The sequence below is a fragment of the Chelonoidis abingdonii genome, chromosome 1 (assembly GCF_003597395.2).
Source record: "Chelonoidis abingdonii isolate Lonesome George chromosome 1, CheloAbing_2.0, whole genome shotgun sequence".
NCBI classification, from domain to species: domain Eukaryota; kingdom Metazoa; phylum Chordata; order Testudines; family Testudinidae; genus Chelonoidis; species Chelonoidis abingdonii.
In genome coordinates, this window is record NC_133769.1 from 126897534 (window position 1) to 126918211 (window position 20678).

Consider the following 20678-nt stretch of genomic DNA (forward strand, 5'->3'; position numbering starts at 1 on the left):
CCATCTGAGTGCAGGTGGTATATATTTCTGACTACTCAACAGCACCTACCTCAAATGTGTTCAGATTTAAATTTTGTATTCCTCCATATTGACCTTTAATAACTACTAACGGTCACTCAATTAAACTATATTCCTGAAATATGTTGTAACTATTAAACTCATTCCAAGCTGCATGATTATTCCTCTATAGGTATCTAGTTGTGCTGTCTTTCTACAAGCTTACCCTTGCTAAAATGTTGTACTACAAATTTCAGAGACTCTGAAGCAATGATTTTAATACATATTAATCCATAATAATGAAGCAAATAATTTTACAATTACTAATGTTGACTATTATCTCTCGAAGCCAAAACTGAAAGTTTAATCTTTGAGCAAATTTAACACTAATCTTAAATTAGAAAAACATTTTAAGTTTGATCTGAATTATAACCTTTTAGGATATGGGGAAATATTTTAACCCAACTTTACATTGCAGCTGTTATTTCCTTAAAAGACTGGAGGAGTTTAAAACTGGACATTAAGGACAAGTTAAAATGTGTTCTAAGTGTTCACGAGCATGCATCTCTCCAGTTACCTTCTGCACAGATAGAGTACTTTGGTAAATTTTTTCAGAAACTGCATGCAACAGCAAGTATTTAAGATTTCAATCAGTGCCATTACACGTTGCCACCCATGCCACATATTTATTTATTCAAATGTATAAAATGTGTCAATAAGCACCCATCCTTTAGTCCAGGTACCTATCTCATACAATTAACAGATAATAAATATAAGATTACTTAAATATTCACCAATCCCGCAACCCCGCGGGGGGGGGGGGGGGGGGGGGGGGGGGGGGGGAGGGAAGGAGAGGAGAAGAAGTGGGCTTTGCAACCTGCCTGGAAGGTTAACAAATAAGTTCTCGGTCAGACCAACCCAGGAAAGTGACTAAAGCAGAGCACCCTTCACAGAGAACATTCAGCCAGCAGTACATGATAAGAGGCTCCCATGACTTAAAAGCTGTTAAAAGTATTGAAAGCACTGGAAATTGATTTTACAAGGGCTGCAGTCCAAGATCTCACAGCAAAGTCACAGCTTAATTGGAGTTACCTGCGTGGCAAGTCCATGAAACAGATAACATGTTTCCTGCTGGTTCCTTAATAGTGCTGTAGATTTAAGCACATATAACCTCTAAAGCTCATCTGTTAAATATAAACCAATAAAAATGCACAGCCCAACCCTGGTTAATGTTTATTTTGTCATACAGTTGAATTAGCTAGTACAAAATCCAATCATTTAAAAAGTCTCTTATATTCAGGATTTTGCATATAAAGCAGACAAAAATAGCAGGTAAAAAGCCTGCTTGCGAAGTGTCAACTTAAGACATACTTTAAAAAGTTTTTAACACAAATTTTATCTCAGACTGCAGTGCCATTATTTTGATTATAGCTAGCCTTTATTTAAAAATGTTATTTCCAGTTATAGTTAATGGTTTATAAAGAAAGAATATGAAGCTAACAAGATACAGATGAGGCTGTTACCAGGCTCTGTGCTCTCCTTTGGGGGAGGTGCACGTGAACAATTGATGCGATAAACCTCCAGTCAGTGCGTTTAAGAAGCACGGTGCACGCCGCCACATGGCAGCAACAATGGCATACCTAATCTGTAGCAGATGAAGAAAATTTGGCACACTCACATTTGAAATGACACAAAACTTTAAAAAGAAAAGTTCTGCATTTTACTGCTCTCCTTTTTTCAGACCCATTCTGCAGTGGAACTCAACCTTAAATTTAATTTCTGCAACAAGTATTAAGATTAAAGATGCACAGTTCCCATCAATTTTGTGTGTCAAGAAAGTATGAACAGACAGGATCACTTCATTAATTTTTATTATAACATTTTGCTATAAAATAAGGCAGGTGATAAAGAGAGAGTAAACTGACTTGTATGATGTTATCACTGCATTCTTTCGATTAATTTATGTTTAAAATTATAGGAATATACTCTAAGAATTAGTAAAGATGAATTCATCCAGAAGAGCAACTACTTCCCAGTTGAATGAACTCTGAGCTACAAGGAATTTATTAGTCTTTTAGGTGGGGATTTTTTAAAATGTCTAAGTCTACTCCCACTGACTTCAACAGGAACAGCTAGGCCAATGCTAACTAGCACTAGAAACTTCTTCCTAAAACAGAAATCTAATACATGAAGTACACCTGTGGAATGTGCAACCTAAAAAAGTGTTATATCATAATTGTGTACTATTGTCCACTGTAGAGTTCATCCAGACAGAAGTTATTTCAAATTGGAGCATACAGTAGTTAAGCTCTCAAATTCTCCACTCTATATCTGAAAGGCAATTATATGTATTTTATTCAAGCTTTAATACTGAAAGCTACATACTATTTCACTGTTCATATAAAAATGAATGTATGATCTGCAATGTGCATGTCATTTTATGTTTGATGCATTTAAAATTGTGTTCATTAACTGAAATCAGAGGTTGGGTGATCCACAGGGGATTTGCTGACAGTCTTCAAGGAGCTGACAGTCAAGAAATGATGACTCCCGTTTCTAGCTGCTCTTTTATTGCACTATAGATAGTTCAACAAACTTTTACATAATGTTTTCACCTCTTAGCTCACTCCTCTGACATAAGCCACTGCTTTATGAATATTATGTAATCATGAACAGAAAAAGAGAACTTGTGATAGTACATGTGAATGGAAGTGCCCTGCAAGATAATCTCTTTATTAAGAGCGAGTGATACTACGAAAAGTAGTGAGAAAGCCTGAACTAAACAAAGCTTAATGTAGCAGGGTGCATCACCTTGCTGTGATGAGAACGTCACTACAAAACCCCCATCATAGAACAGATACCATCTCCGAGATACACACTAAAATACGTTCATCCAAAAGTTTAAAACAAAAAAAGTAGAACACTTAACTTCGGCACCTAGTTACAATGACCTGATTTCCAGAAGTGCTGAATAACAACCGTCAGTGGAATCTGTTAAGTGGTCAGCACTTTTGAAAAGTCAGGCTGTTTATGCAGGTGCCTAATGTTAAGTTATTTTTAAAAATATTTGTCACGATTAAGAAAAGTGAGGAGTAACTGAAGATATTCTAGAAGTGTTGGAAAGAAATCTGATGCTGACAAGCATTAGTAATAAGGTATCTGAGCATACTGGGAGAGTCTAGAAGAGACTTTGGAAACTCCTGCTCAAGTTTAAAAAAAAAAGTCAAGAGCATCACGACAAAAAGGTTATAAATAAATGCCTTCCAACTGTCAGTTACTTAAATTTAAAACCATAGTTCACACATTAAGATATATTCAAAGGCAAGAAATGAGGTGAAACTGTGAGCTATTTCTTTCAGAGAACAAGTCTTCTAGGCAATTATAAATCTGTTATGTAAGGTAATACTATTGAAACTTTTCATATCCGGAGTGATTAAACAAAGCAGCAAGAGGCAGATTTATCTGAGCCACAGCATGAGCAAATTCAACTCATCAAATGAGTGATGCACTCCATTTAACCATGCTAGTGTTCAACATTTTATTTCAGTGAAGACCAAAGCAGACTGTGAAGAACTTCATAAAGATCTCACAAAACTAAATGACTGGGCAACAAAATGGCAAATGAAATTTAATGTGGATAAATGTAAAGTAATGCACATTGGAAAAAATAAACCCCCTATACATTACAATTTGTGGGACTAATTTAGCTACAATGAGTCAGGAAAAAGATCTTGAAGTCATCGTGGATAGTTCTCTGAAGATGTCCACGCAGTGTGCAGAGGCAGTCAAAAAAACAAACAGGATGTTAGGAATCATTAAAAAGGGGATAGAGATAAGACTAAGAATATATTATTGCCCTATATAAATCCATGGTACACCCACATCTTGAATACTGCATATTAGATGTGGTCTCCTCACTCAAAGAAGATATCGGCACTAAAAGGTTTCAGAAAAGGCAACTAAAATGATTAGAGGTTTGGAGAGGCCCATCTGAGGAAGATAAAGAGACTAGGACTCTCAGCTTGGAAAAGAGGAGACTAAGGGGGATATGATAGAAGGTATATAAAATCAATAAGTGATGTGGAGAAAGTGGATAAGGAAAATGTATTTACTTTCCATATACAAGACACAGGTCACCAAATGAAATTAATAGGCAGCAGGTTTAAAACAAATAAAAGGAAGTTCTTCTTCACACAGCGTACCGTCAACTTGTGGAACTACTTACCTGAGGAAATTGTGAAGGCTAGGACTATAACAGCATTTAAAAGGGAACTGGATAACTTCATGGAGGCTAAGTCCATAAATGGCTATTAGGCAGGACGGGTAAGGAATGGTGTCCCTAGCCTATGTTTGTCAGAGGATGGAGCTGGATGGCAGGAGAGAGATCACTTGATCATTGCCTGCTAGGTTCACTCCCTCTGGGGCACCTGCCATTGGCCACTGTCGGTAGACAGGATACTGGGCTAGATGGACCTCTGGTCTGACCCGGTACGGCCGTTTTTATGTTCTTATGTTTTATGTTCAGTCTCTCTTTGGAAAGAGGGTTAGATGTTCAGGTTTAAGAATTCTTAAAGCCATCGGTGACAAAGTATGTTTTTTCTGTATGTATATATGTCAATCTTTTTTTTAAAGTCTAGCAAGTTTTAAAACCCTGTGTAGACTGGAAATTAAGTATAGTCTTTGAAAGGGTGGAGTTAAAAAGCTGGGATAAACAACGGTCGGATTATCTACTCTGAGCGAGCTAGTGTAAACTGACCACCTGTAGCTTTTTAAATAATATGATTTACATACTACATAGTTTGATTACATAGTTGGCCTAAGCATGACTAGACAACATGTTGATGAAAGTGCTACAAACTCCAATGGTGAATTATGCATTCTGTTTGTGCGGGTTTAGACCCAGATTCTTTAGAGAGCAGATCAAGGTGATATTGAAAGAATTAATCTGAATACTGCTGCATAATCTGAACTTTTATCTACCTTCGTATATTTATGCCAGTAACAACTCCAGAAAGTGAACTGCGTCTTTAAGATTGTTCTCTGTGCTCTTATTAAAGCAGCTTCAAAGAAGAATTCATTGCATGCCAATACTTAATTTTTAGAGGTTGTTTTTTTTTAAAATGATCTTTATTTGGCTGAACATACTTGACTTGATTCATTTTTATTTGCAGTTAAAGTTAAAGCTGAGTTTCCACTTCAAAAATAAAGATTAAGTTCCTCCTTCTAAGACTGTATTACGTAACACGGGTTTATAAAGTTTTGCACTGTAAAAGTGTACGGAACAAAATACACAGCTTTCACAATATACAAAATACTTATTTTGCAGATGGCATTGAGGTTTGGTTACTATAAGAATAGTACCTGTTGTATCTCGGTATTGCAGAGTTCTTACAACAACGTACATGATGTGCTGCAACATTCAAGCATGTAAGCTTTAATGGACACAGTCTAGCTATTGCATATACTTTCAAATCTTTTCCCATTCAGTTATTTACAACCAGCTCAAAGCCTAAGTGCTTTACATTCAGATTCCTCCCTCCTCCCCACCTTGTCCCCAAACACTAAACACTCACACACTGGTTATTGTAGGTTTGCTCAAAAGTGATGCACTGCTGGCATTGTTTTTTTCCTCCACTCTGTTTATAAAAAAGAGAAGCATATAGCATTTGTTTGCAAAGTGGGAATGTTAAGCTTATCAACCGTGAGAGTGAACATTTAACTGAATTATAGTTTTTGTTTAAGCATCTTACACTAAAGCATGGTTCTATTATGAAAAGTGACTAAAAATAGCATCTTTTCTCAGTAGGTCTGATCTGTGTATTCAGAATCAGATCTGTTGACTTTAGTGACAAAATAATTTTTTACCCCCTTTTTAATTGCTATTAGCATTGCAGAGTCAACAACTGAAGTTTTGTTCCTCCTTTCAAAAACCTCAACAAAATTGCTTGCTAACTCCTACTCAATAGTTAGAACTAACTCAATAGTTAATTAAAATTAATAGACTTGCACAGGTATCCAAGAGTATATACTGGAAGGTGATGGTGCTGCAAACGTGTAGCTGATGGCTACGCTGGCCTGCAGAACATATAGCACTAGTATTTATGTGCAAGAAGGAAAGACCTAACTCAGAAGAGAGGTCGTATATATACGGATTGCAGCTAAAAGATCTTTTACTGGTACACGTCGAAGGAGCACAATTTTAGAAATGATGTACACAGCCACTTTTCAAATCAGAAACAACAACAATATTTATTTTGTATCAAATTTTATGTGAGCTGTAAGGCACATAAACTAAGACACGAGGCCTCAATTATTGCTGAATGACTGATAGAGAACACCTTAAATGCTGTTCATATTCATTTTAATGATTTCAAACAAATACGTTGGCTTTAGTGGTAAGCTAATTGTCAATTAAGTGATAAGTTACAAGATAACACTAAATTACTCAGACAAATCTGAAATTAAATATACATCTACCCTGATATAACGCAGCCCGATATAACATGAATTCAGATATAACGCAGTAAAGCAGTGCTCCAGGGGGGCAGGGCTGCGCGCTCCGGTGGATCAAAGCAAGTTCAATATAATGCGGTTTCACCTATAACACAGTAAGATTTTTTGGCTCCCAAGGACAGCGTTATATTGGGGTAAAGGTATACTTCTTTTTAAAGAGAAAGTCTTCACTATCTCAATTGTAAGCTTCCCTGCAACCACCAACATGCTTCTACAAAATTAACTTACTTTCAGTTCAGCTCACAGACTTCTGGGGATTTGGGATGAGGTATGGGAAATTGAGTTACTAGTCTCGTTAAAGCATTTTTCTGCACCATAATAGCCATGTTTTCAATGTCCCAAATTTACTGTTGGTTCACCATGTTTGCCTGTTGAATGTATCATTTAGTAACCGAACCTCAAACCACTAAACAACCAAACCTTAAAAGGAATTAAGGTTTTCTATGAGAACTTTTGATAGTTCCTAGTTCTTTGGTTTTGTTTTGTTTTTTAAATACAAGGATTTCTTTCAAGGGTTCAAGTATTTACAAGATCTGAAAATAATGAACAAAAATTTGATTTGTCATTTCCAAGATAAGCCTACTCCCTACCTCTGAGTTAAAAAATAATATTTACAAAAAAAATCTTCAACATTAAGATGCCTATGTACCTCACATGCAGGATATAAACTGAGGCACTGAAAGTAGCATAAGTATCATTTTGATACTTCACCCTGGGGAACGCCTCCTCGGCACCAATGTATCTGACAAATCAGAACAATACATTGATAATACAAAGTAATCTGGAGACATTAGCGCCTAAGGTTGTTGAATGCATGACAACCTTTTACACACGTATATGAGATTTCTATTAAATTACAAAGACAAAAAGACAATTTGATAGTTTGAAATCCATTTTTACAGACTAAATCATTACAGTGAAAATAAGAATATAAAGATTTTTTCCACATGCTAAAAACATTTTAGAATTAAAATTATGGTTATAGCTGCTAAGACAGTTCATAAGATTTATACAAATACTGCTACCATTATATTGAGTTCAAGCAGTAAATTTACTTCACTTACTACCATTAGTAAAAAGTCATAAGTGATTTAATGAATTTGAATTATAATTCTACACCCACCCTAAGACAATTGCCACAGAATACAAATACAACACAGGTATGGAATGAAACATTACTTACTGCTGTGTTCAATACCTACCTTGTTTCTCGTTGTAGATAATATTCTTACACAACAGGTCATTGTGGCAAAGCACCACTGGGGATCCTAGATTTGACAGTCTCTCCTTCATCCAGGCCATCTCCTCTTGAAGGATCTGAGGACTTGGAACATCACTTAAGAACCTTTTGGGGTTCAAAAAAATTGAAAAAAAGTTTCTCTTCTGAGCATAGTGTTAATAATAAAGGAATCATACAGAAATTTATACATTAGTGTACTTGATCAGTTATTTTCTGTATTCCCGTTATTTCAACACATAATTGAGTAAGCCATCTTAGTCCAGATTTCACTGCTCACACTTGTAGTGAAGTCACGGAAACATAAGATGGGAAGAAGGCAAGAATTCCTATTACTTTTCCAAAGGTGACTTCTTTAAGAACTTGGCTTTGAGACATGACAATATCATAGTCCTAGTTGTGGGAGAACACAAGTCTAGCAATGCATACTCTTTTCAAGTGGAAAAGAAAGAGCAGATTTACAGGAAGAATGTGGCTAAAAAAATAGAAAGGATGGTCAAACCCATCACTTTATTCTGCTTCTTAGAAGCACTTACAAGGGAATTGATACAGGGTCAGGGGGTATAGGGTGTCTAAAAAACACTCCAGTTATGTTTTCCCCCCTCAGCTGGTTAATAAGGTATGTGATGAAAACTAAGACAATTAAATGAGTTATTAAAAAAGTAATCAAATATTTAATAAAATAACACTTGCCGTTTATTTACTTCCTCATCTGTAAATTCTGTAGGTATGAGTGAGAAATATTTCCCCATCTTCAGCCACAAGTTAGATTTGGGGATCCATCCATTGTGTGCATGAATAGCATGGATTTTAGCAAGCTGCCTGGCTATGAGTCTGTAAAATATAAAGGTTATTGTATTACTACATTCTTACTTTTGAACTGGTTACAAGCAGATTGCCAAAAAGCATTTGGTAGTTAATCACTGCTTTCTTGACATTTAAATCTTTTTTTTTTTTTTTTTTTAATATTTGTCTTACTGGTGACTTTTTATTTTAAAATTTAAAGTTTCAAAAGGGAATACACAGGTCACACAATTTCCTTCAAAAAGTTTGTTTCCATAAAACATATATGTTTTATAACAGAGGAGCACGGGAGTGTGGGAGGCAGGGGGGATGGCTAGAAAGAGCTGAGCACTGGCAGACAAAGCTCAACAGCATTTCCTTACTCCTAAAATGGTATCCTGTGGCCTGCTGGAGGAGGAGGGAGCAGACTACCTACAAGACCCAAGTCCGATCCTTCCAGACTGGATGGGAAACACTGAGCTATAATGGCTACGTGGAGGGAAAACATTAGATTGTTGCAGACTACATGCAGAAAAGCATTTAGATACTAAAATGTGTACACAGTCAGTCACCTCCATAAGTTCTTCTGTGTATGGTTATCAATAGCATGCTCCACCTTGACAACTTTCCTATGCATAAGGAGGGCCCTACCAAATTCACTGTCCTTTTTGGTCAATTTCATGGTCCTAATATTTTAAAAATTGTAAACTTAATTATTTCAGCTATTTAAATCTGAAATCTCACGGTGATGTAATTGTAGGGGTCCTGACCCAAAAAAGGAGGGTTTTTTTGTGGGGAGGGAAGTCTACAAGGTTACATTGGGGGGAGGATGCGGTACTGCCACTCTTACTTCTGTGCTGCTACTGGTGGCGGCTCAGCCTTCAGAGCTGGGCAGCTGAATAGTGGCAGCTGCTGGCCCGGAGTCCAGCTCTGAAGGCAGAGCCACCATCAGCAGTGCAATGCAGAAGTAAGGGTGGCATGGTATGGTATTACAACCCTTACTTCTGGATAGTGCCCTGCCAGCAACAATCTTCAGAGCTGGGTGTTTGGGCCAACAGCCGCTGCTCTCCGAGCGCCCAGCTCTGAAGGCAGCGCAGAAGTAAGGGTGGCAGTACCGTGACCTCCCTAAAATAACCTTGTGGCCCCCCTGCAACTCCCTTTTGGGTCAGGACCCCCCAATTTGAGCAATGCTGGCCTCCCCCATGAAATTTGTACGGTATAGAGTAAAAGCATACAAGGGACTGGATTTCATGGTGGGAGACCAGATTTCACAGTCCACGATGTATTTTTCACGGCCATGAATTTGGTAGGGCCCTAGACATCAGTTTCCCAAAATGCACTCTAGAGTTTTAATATTTTTGAAGATGTTTACCTGAATATATCTGGGTTGCAGACGTGCTCTGGATCCAGTGCTTCTCCCTGCATGAACTTGTAGCATAGACCATTACTGAAAGTACAGTAGAGTTGTGGCGCACAGCCATGGGCCTGCAACACCCGGAAACTTTTCACTTCCTCATCTCGATCTACTAACAGCTCGGTCTTGTTTCCATAGATTCTAACTAAAACCACATCATCCATTGCATCACTCACATAGCAACCAATAAGCTTGTTGGTGATTCCATCTGTGAACAGCTGCAATGTAAAAATAATACATAAGCTACTCAATGACTCTATATTTGCCCATTTGTATGTACTTCAGAAAAATGGGAAAGTTGGGTGGAAGTTTTTCCACTTAATGGATCACCCTTAATTCTGTGGATTTTTTTAGAGAATTATTTGACTCAGGTTGAACAGAAACAACTGTTATAACCAAGATATTTGCTAGTCTATACATTTTAAACAATCTTTAAAAAACACAGAAGTGGGAAACTAAGTACTGTGGAAAGATGCATATTTCTTTTTTAAAGGACACTTCATGGTATTTTCTGAGTAACAAGCCATAAGGAGAGAGACAGGAGAAAGAAACTAGAATTAAGAAATGCTATATACATCAAAGTAGGTCTGTAATATGAGTTTTCAGATAAGCAACTGATTTGAGATTTATTCAGCAACACAACCCCCGCACCATACAAAACAGGATTTCATGACATTTTATTGAATTTTTCAAACAAATAAATAGAGCTAGGCAGAGACCAGTAATTCCATTTTGAGGAGAATTTTAAGATTTGAAAATGTGGTTTTATTCTGTCAGGACAAAAAAACCCTGTTACTTACATTGAGAAGGACTGCAGTTACTGTAAGGTGTTGTCCATATACATTCCACTTTGGGTGTTCATGTACCCCAGCTCAGATTGATTTGGTCAGCAATGTCTCTGCTGGGGCTGTTCGTGCGCCTTAAGTGTCCTTATCCCTCCCACCTGAAGGATGGCCCCAACCAATGCAGAATGCTTGTGTTTTAGGACTCTATTAGCAGGGTAGGAAGGCAGGTCAAAAATACATACGGACAACCATTCATTCAAGTGCTTGTCCACATTATATTCCGCTGCTGCTAACTCAAGCAGCAACCTAGATCACAAGTAGTGGGTGACAGGAGTCTACCTGAACTATGACTGTGAGACAGCCTTGAAAGAGTGAGCATCAGATCTCGATGCTGCTATTATGGAATGATGTTGGGTGAACATACGTACTGTAATCGCAAGAACTTGTCTTACATCTCCAATATTGGAACACCCATCAAAGAGCTTCAGAAGCTGCTTGAGCTCTTGTGGAATGAGCTGTAACACTCAATGGAGGGTCTTTTTTGGCTAAATCATTTAATGCAGATAGAAATCTAATTAAGTCTTTGTGCCTGACCTTTCATCCTATCTAGAAGATATCAAAAATGGCTCAGGTCCTGTCAAAGTAGAAGGCAAGTGCTCAAAGTACATAGAAAATGTGATGCTTAGCTCCCCTTTGCTGGCATGTGGCTTGGGAAAGAAAACAGGCGGACATATTACCTGACTGTGACAGAAGTCAGGGGCTACATCCGGCAAGAACTCTGGATGAGATATCAAGGTGACCCTGTCTTTATGAAATTCTGTGCATGGAGGTCCTACTGAGAGTGCTTGCATCTTTCTCACCCTTCTAGCAGATATTATTGCTACTAAAAAGGCTGTTTTGATCAATAGATGAAATAGAGAACATGCAACTCAAAATGGGAGGCATGAGGACACTCAAGACATAGGCGCGACCTCAACTGACATGGATGACAAGCAAACAAGTGCTTGGGGTAACTGTGCATCAACATGGATAAGCCTTTAAGAACCACAAAACATTTTCAGAATTCTCCACGAAAAAGGAATTATGGTTTTCTGTCCAGATCTACTGGGATCCCCATTACCAGAGCAGGCTGCTCAGCAGGCTGCCCTGGCTCTGAAGTAGCCCACCTGACGGGAGTTGTGTAGGCAAGCTGGCCAAAAACCAGGCAGACAGGTTTCCAGTGGAATCTCATCAAGATCAACAGGGTTATGTGGAATACATTGTCTGATAAATCAGCAAACTCTGGCAAGATGTTTTGTTGACATTTATAATAACTAACTCTATAAGTAAGACTTGCTTCATTAGATCCAACTTCTCAGGGAACTGTAAGAACTATTTGAAAAGTAAAACTTTTAAATTCTCAGGTGATAGGCCTAGTTTTAGGAAAAAATCTGCACAACAAATGGAAAAGCGATTGGAAACAGGATTTTACCATGAATACAGAACTTAGTGCAAAGTTACTGCAATTTTAAATGAAAAAGAGAGGCAAGAAATTTGAAGTCATGGGCCCACAGAAACCATAATCTGTATGTACAGAGAATTTTGTATTGCTGTTTATGCCATTACATTTATATCTTCAGGTTATCCCCACCCCGCCAAAAAAGTCCAGTTTACCATAGTTAAGCTTGCTACAATAAGCATTGATAGAAGGGTTTTCGTGAATTTTTAAAGCGTAAACACATTGGTCTGAATTCCCCTGTAATTTTTGCAAGCCACCTTTTACACCATTGTGCAAATGCATAAGTTGCAAGAAAACGGATTACTAAGCTATTTCATTTTCCAAGATGAGCAAAGTGCAAAAAAGAGTAAAGAGCCAGCACAAGTGATGTATGCTAATCAAAACTAAGAGTTTACGTGTTACTAATAACAACTGATATTCATTTTAAAACAGTAACCTGACAGAGTTCTCCGTACAATTTTCTATTTTAAAAAAAGACTTTACTCTCCTATTGGTTCCCACATTCAAATAGAGGAATGCAGCTGCATACAAATACATACTACTTTCCTACATACCTGTGGTGCTCCACATGTGCGTGTTGGTATGTACACTTGAAGCCCACCAAAGCACAAAAGTTTCAGCCCAATAAGTAATTTTCTCAAGATGTTCCAAGTGCTTGGAGAAATAACCGTTTATAATGCAAGTGTCCTCTCAAATGTCAATACAGTATCTCCAGAACACTACAATAAAGTGTTAGTTGAAGACTTTACAGCTTTCAAAATGAACAGTTTTACTTAATTCTGAGCATTGTTTCAGAATAATTAAAGGCAGAACCAACCTTACAATACTGTATGTTATAGCAATATGCCTTAGACACTAAATTCTTGCACAATTTTTTAAGTGGAAAAAATTAGGGCTGTTGATTAATTGCCGTTTTAATTGCACTGTTAAACAATAGAATAGCAATTGAAATTTATTAAATATTTTGGATGTTTTTCAACATTTTCATAGATATAGTATTCTGTGTTGGAACTGAAATCAGAGTGTATTTTTTATTATAAATATCTGCACTGTAAAAATGATAAAAGAAATAGTATTTTTCAATTTACCTCATACAAGCACTGTAGTGCAATATCTGTTGTGAAAGTGCAATTTACAAATGTAAATTTTTTTTGGTCAGGTAACTGCACTCAAAACCAAAACAATGTAAAACTTCAGAACCTACAAGTCCACTCAGACCTACTTCTTGTTCAGCCAATTGCTAAGACAAATAAGATTGTTTACATTTACAGGAGATAATGCTGCCCACTTCTTATTTATGTCACCAGAACATGAGAACAGACATTTGCATGGCACTTTTGTAGCCGGCACTGCAAGGTATTTGCATGCCAGATATGCTAAACATTCGTATGCCCCTTCACACTTCAGCCACCATTCCAGAAGACATGCTTCCATGCTGATGGCGCTCATTAAAAAACCCCGCATTCTGCCATATATTTCATGTTATAGTAGTCTTGGATGATGACCCAGCACATTGTTCATTTTAAGAACTTTCACTGCAGATTTGACAAAACGAAAAGGTACTAATGTGAGATTTCTAAAGATAGCTAAAGCACTCAACCCGTTTAAGAACCTGAAATGCCTTCCAAAATCTGAGAGGGATGAGGTGCGGAGCATGCTTTCAAAATCTTAAAAGAGCAACACTCCACTGCAGAACGCAAGTCACCAAAAAGAAAAATCAACCTTCTGCTGGTGGCATCTGACTCAGATAATGAAAATGAACATGCATCGGTCTGCACTGTTTTGGATTGTTAACCCAGAACCCATCATTAGCATGTATGCATGTCCACTTGAATGGTGGTTGAAGCGTGAAGCGACATATGAATCTTCAACATATCTGGCACATAAATGTCTTGCGATGCTGGCTACAACAGTGCCATGAGAATGCCTGTTCTCACTTTCAGGTGACATTATAAACAAGAAGCGGGTAGGATTATCGCATGCAAACGTAAACAAACTTGTTTGTCTTAGCGATTGGCTGAAGAAGAAGTAGGACTGAGTGGACTTGTAGGCTCTGAAGTTTTACATTGTTTTGTTTTTAAGTTCAGGTTTTTTGCACATAATTCTACATTTGTAAGTTCAACTTTCATGATAAAGAGATTGCACTACAGTACTTGTATTAGGTGAATTAAAAAAGACTATTTTGGTTTTTTACAGTGCAAATACTCATAATCAAAAATAAAGTGAGCACTGTACACTTCATATTCTGTGTTGTAATTGAAATCAATATATTTGAAAATGTAGAAAACATCCAAAAATATTTTTATTGCATGATCGATTTTTTTAAAATCGCTTTACAGCCATAGGAAAAAAAATCAATAGGAAGGGCAAATCTAAATTTTCCAATTACAAAGGCCTTTGTGCAACCACAGATCTAGCAGAGTTGGGAATTTTGACCCAGATTTTTAAAGGTACTTAGAAAGTTGCTCTATTCAGCACTGCAATGCCCAACTAATGTAGGAGACAAAGTTTCATTTTTAAAAGTGACATGCACATAAGTCAATCAGTCACTGTAATGCTCAGTATTGCAACATCCAGATTCCTATAAAGTCTGGACCTTTGTACCTTAAAATAAATAAATAAATAAAAAATTAAAAAAAAGCAGGGAACATACATTGTCTCTACAGTTAAGAGATTGTTGTGTTTTCCAGGTCAGGTATTATCTAAATTCAGAACACAACAAAAGGATTAAAAATGGACAAAAATGGAGAAAGGGAAGAGGAAGGACAATGGTTACAATAATGAGATCACATGATTACTCTAAGGTGTGCATATCTTGATGGTTAATTACATGACTTTTTTTAATTCCCTTCTTACAAGTGATATTACATAAACAACTTTTAGATTCGTTTGCCGTTTCACAACAAAAATTTCTAAAATGCAGCCTATTTAGTTCCGTATACTGAAGATGAACTCCCACCCTACGATAAAATTATAATTAAGGGTGAGATGTACTGTTTGCTGGAACAGGGAAAGAGAAGCCATAGCCTAGATTGTTTTCTTATAACTCATTTTCTTATTACTACAGACATACTGTAACTACCAAATTGCACAGCAGCACTTCTGCATAATGAGCGGTATCACAGACAGTACTGGAGGATGCTCTAAAGATGTAGTTGCTTGTATAACAGAAGCCTCTGTCAAGTTTCGGCAGCATCTGAGGGGATGCTGTGACAGCAAGCTTATCACAAAGCTGCAGATATACAGATCCACATGTATACAAGTGCTGTTGTACAAAAGTGAAATATGGGTGCTGACGAAGGATTGATGTTTTTGACTCTCACCATCTTCATAAGCTGCTCCATGTTATGGGGCAGGACAAGATCAGAAATAAGGATATTCAAAGCCAAACCTAGCAATTGCCTCTATCAGTATTAGTTTGGTTTGACGGCTTTCTTGGTATGGACATATTAGAAGATCAACAAATTCTAAAGTGTTTACACCAAGGAATGCCACTACACTACCGGCAATAACGTGGGCACCAAAGGATGCAGTGGCACAATAAGATTGCCAGTGATGGAGAAACTGAAAATATCTAGACCAAACAGCTTAATGACCTAACCAGAGGTCGACCCAGGTGGCACAGTCTGCAAGGAGGCCACATCCCTTTGGGATTTGCCATGAGGTTTACAACTTCTAAATAGTCTTTCTTCCTTCAATCCCTCTTCTTCCTGCCCCTGGCAAATCCAACAGGATAAATCAGAGCTGTACTTAAGAGTGACAGGAAGGACTGATGGTTTAGTGGCAGTCTCTTCAGCAGGGCCGGCTCTGGCTTTTTTGCTGCCACAAGCAAAAAAAAGGGGGGGTGGAGCCAGAGCATCAAAGCAGGGGGGGAAAAAACCAAAATACAGTGCGGCTGGAGTGGCAAAGCGGGCGGTGGGGGGGGGAGGGAACAACGGCACGGCCGGCAAAGCAGGGGAAAAAACAAAACAAAAAACCCTACAGGGCAGCCGGAGCCAAGGTGCAGGGAGACTCCCTGTGCTGCAGACTGCACACCCGGTCTAATGGGGGAGAGAGGGAGAGAGAGAGAGAAAGGGGGCAGTCAGGGCTTCAGAAGGAAACAGGTTGCCCTGCCGAGTTTGCTGCAGGGTGCTCCCCTCCTCCGCCCCATACAGGGTGGCCAGAGCAGCGAACAACAAAAAAAGGCTGTGCTGCCCTAGGTTTGGGCAGAATGCCGCCCCGCAGAACCTGCCGCCCCAAGCACAAGGTTGCTCAGCTGGTGCCTGGAGCCGGCCCTGCTCTTTAGGATGAGCAGATATGCATTATTGTCATCTTGGGCTTCCAATCGCAACAGACAAGACTGAAAAAGAAAGTATTATCCAATTTTACAGATGATGAGTAGGTATAAAAATATCTAAACACTTACTAAAGCAGAGGCGGACAAACTTTTTGGCCCGAGGGCCACATCTAGGTGGGGACACTGCATGCAGGGCCATGAATGTAGGACTGGGCAGGGGGTTGCAGTGTGGGAGGGAGTGTGGTGTGTGGGAGGGGGTGTGGTGCACAGGAAGGGGCTTGGGGCAAGGGGTTGGGGTGTAGGAGGAGTGTGGAAAGAGGCTCAGGGCAAGGGGTTGCGGTGCAGGGGAGGTGCAGGGTGCGGCGAGGGCTCAGGAGAGGGGTGCAGGCTCCGAGTTCAGTCCCTGCAGCCCCGGGATTGGAGGGGGGGCACACAGAGGGCATTCTGAGAAGGGCAACAAAACTAAGAGGCTTGTTGGAACTTCAGCAGGAAGATAAAAAATTACATATATGAGGCTAAGTAATGTCCAAAATGGGACACAGACTACAATTACTTGAAGGGTACAAACACAGAGGAGGAGGAATTACTTAAGGTGGTATAATTAGTACTCCTGGGGAAATTCTGTGACTCTGCGCTCGCAGAAAACAACCCCTCCCCCCCGCAGAATTCCTGTGCTTCCATGCAGAAAAAAGGAGGGAAAGGGGGGGAAACAGGATGAGCAGGGGACAGTTTTCTGGGGAGGATTGCTTCCTTTCCCCCCTCCCAACAGAGGTGAGGCATGCGCAGAGCTGCATAGCTGAAGGAGGCTGTGCCTGGCCTCCACTGACTCTGCAGCTGAACGCCGCCTCCAGGTACCTAGTTTCAGTCGTGCTCCTCTTCTGTGTGGTGGGAGCCTTCCTGTTTTTTGTGCAACACTGAGTGCTCATGGTGGGGCTGGGTAAGGGGGGGGGGCAGAGAAATGAGAGGGTGAGGGGAAGAAGGAGGGGTGGAATAGGGCAGGGGGAGGCAAATGTGGGAGTGGAGAGAGGGGAATGGAAAAGAAAAGGGGATAGGAGAATCGCAAGGGGTGGAGGAGGAGCAGGAGCCTGGCATGCAGCATCCCCTTGGCAACAGCTGGGCTGCCCTGTTAAGCAGGCCCATCGAACCCTCAACTTGAGAAGCCCTACCCCCCTACCCCTGGACCTCTCTGTTGAGTCCCTCCGCCACTGATCCCCAACCAGCTGCACCTGGACTCCTGCCTCATCAAGCCCCACTCCTCCAGCACCCAGACCCCCCCGCCAAGCCCCATCTCCCAACACCCAGCCTCCCTCCATCCCCCTCCACTGAGTCCCAACCACCTTCACCTGGATTCACTGCAAAGTGTCATTGCCCCTGCACCAGGAACTCCCCCAACGAGCCCCTTTGCATTCAGATCTCCCACTGAGCCACCTGCACCCAGAGACCTCTCAGCCCACACCTGGATCTTCCCTCACTAAGCATCTCCAAACTTGGATCCTGCTGGGCTGAGCGTGCTCTCCCACACCTGGCGTGCTTGGTACAGAGGGGTGTTTCTGGGGAGGCCCAGGCCTTGTACTGTGTCAGGATTGGGTGCAGCCTCACTGCCAAGTCCTCATACTGGAGGAAGTGGGGGCTTCAGGATGATCTACCACCTCAATGCAGCCAGTGGCCTGTGCTCCCCACTGCCATGCTGGAGCCACATTTATGTATTGACAAATAAAATTGGCAGAATTTTAAAGTATCGTGCACATAATTTTAAATGTTTTGGCATAAATTAATAACAGGATGAAAACAAGAGTGGCATTTGGGCAGAGTATCAAGGAAACTGGCAGTGAGATATGTTAGATCATTGACATAGTTCTCACCTAGATGTCATGAGATGTTTACAACCATACTGGAAAACCACCAAACACTGAAAGTCTACTGTAATCCTGCACTGGCAGGGTAATAGACATCAGAGAAAGAACAGACCAAGAAACACATCTGTTCTGATGCACTGAGATGGATAACACATTACTGGAACCTTTCTCTCTCCATACGAGAAGCCGTGGGGAAGAAAAAGGGATCAGGGTGGAGGGGAAAATAAAATAAAATACATAAATAAATAAATAATTATGTTTACAGATAAACCAGTTTAAAATTGAATCTGAATTTAAAACTATGTTAAGACCTAAACTTATTATAACTTTTAAAACAATTACATAAAAAGTAAATATGCTGAATCCATAAGCCTCTATCAAAAACATTGTGTGTTCTATATAAAGAAAGAATCAGAAGGAAAACATTTAACTTTTGAGGTCAAACTATATTAATATGGCACAACTGGTCAGATACCATATTAAGGGCTTATTTTGTTTAATAAAATTAAGTTGTATATGCTGTTGTGTTTAATTAAATTCCAGTTACCATCCTAATGCAGCTTGACACAAATCACGAATAAAAAGTTAATTATCTAGTAAATAAGCAACATATCATGCATCCGACGAAGTAGGTATTCACCCATGAAAGGTCATGCTCCAATACGTTTGTTAGTCTATAAGGTGCCATAGAACTCTTTGCCGCTTTTACAGATCCAGACTAACATGGCTATCCCTCTGATATAAAGAGCACAATAGTAGTCAGATATCAGCTCTGACACACAACAGCATAAATTCCATTTATGTTACTGATAAAAACAAATTCAGGATAAATTAGAATGAAAACATGGCAGCAGATTTTAAGTATGCATTAGCAGAAACACTACTAAGTCCACTGATTTATTTCAAACATTTCATTTACATAATACTATTTTAGCTATATTAAAAAATGCATGTTTAGTCACGTGTCATAAGTAGATAGGTAAGGGTTAATGTTTCTTTTACCTGAGAAGGGTGAACAAAGGGAACCAAACACCTGACCAGAGGACCAATCAGAAAACTGGATTTTTTAAAAGTCAGGGGCGGGAATTGGGGACTCTGAGTCTTTTGTTTCTCCCAGCTGTGGTGAGAGCATCTTTCCTTCTATCTCCAAGCTTCTTTCTAATCTTCTATTACCAAGTATGAGTACAAAGGAAAGCAATAGGTTGATATTGTAAGTTGTATTTACATGTGTGTAATTGCTGGACTGGTTTAAATTGGCTATTTTTTGAATCAGACTGTGTATTCCTAATTCTTATAAGCAAGAGCCTGTAATTGACATCTTAATGCAGTGGGTTATATTTTTCTGTATTTTCTTTCTTTTTATATAAAGTTTCTTTTTAAAACCTGGTTGAGGTTTTTGGTTTTTCTCTGGTGAGGCTACAGGAAAGGGGGGTGGAAAATCTCTTTATGTTAGCTTTACTAGGTTTGAATGCATAGCCTCGAGGGAGGTAAATAGCTCTCTCTATTTTGTATTCAAGGAGTTAAGTACTGCATCACCCAGGCTCACCCAGGGAGGGAAGCTGGGGATCAGATAATGAGGAGACAAGGGGGAGGAACTTGTTTTCCCATTTGAGATAGGAGACCCAGGGGTTCTGGGTCTTGGGGGGTCCCCCAGGGACGATTTTGGGGGGCTTTAGTGTACCAGGCACTGAATCCTGGTTGGTGGCAGCGAGATCGGAGCCAAGCTGGTAGTGAGCTTGGGGGAGTTCATGTTAAGCCCCCAAATTTTGGATGCTAAGGTCCAGATTTGGGACAGAGGCTTTACCACAACATGAATGTTCTGAAGATCCCACAATACATAAGGAAACAGTCTGTGCTGACATTAAGACAGACCAACCGACCACAAAGGTCTTCATATTGCTGTCCTTAGTCTTCTGAACTGCTATATAGTTTTCTCATGAAGTATTTCATACCTATTGTGTATTCCCACCCCCTAGTGCAAGTCTCATTAATGTTAATGGAAACTACGTACATCAAGGAAATTAGATCTTGCCACCGGATAATTTAGAAATTCCACTCAAGGTCCTTATTAGCATCTAACATGCTGCTATAAATAATTATTTGCAACCAGAAGTCTTTTAGATTTAATAAGCATTCCTCACGAGCTCGTTTGACAGTTTTAGAGGTATTTCCCATTTTGTATCATGAAATGAAAGTAAAAATTAAAAGGCTGCAAAACTAGTACAAACAAAAATTAAGTGCATGGAGACAAAATGCATTTTATATACAAGTTTCTTTCTTTAATCATGATGCCCCTAATATAGTATTAGGAAAAGTGTC

The 20678-nt window shown here is 39.4% G+C and overlaps 1 protein-coding gene across 1 annotated transcript in view; it reads right to left on the bottom strand.

The window, feature by feature from the left end:
- Window positions 1–20678, bottom strand: part of ETNK1 (ethanolamine kinase 1) — a 55522-nt gene that overhangs the window by 17230 nt on the left and 17614 nt on the right. Inside the window, exons 2-4 of the mRNA XM_032798355.2 lie at window positions 9903–10162; window positions 8441–8581; window positions 7713–7855 (exon numbers count right to left, since the gene is read on the bottom strand). Coding sequence (XP_032654246.1) covers window positions 7713–7855; window positions 8441–8581; window positions 9903–10162 — 544 coding nt within the window. The remainder of the gene's footprint in view (window positions 1–7712; window positions 7856–8440; window positions 8582–9902; window positions 10163–20678) is intronic.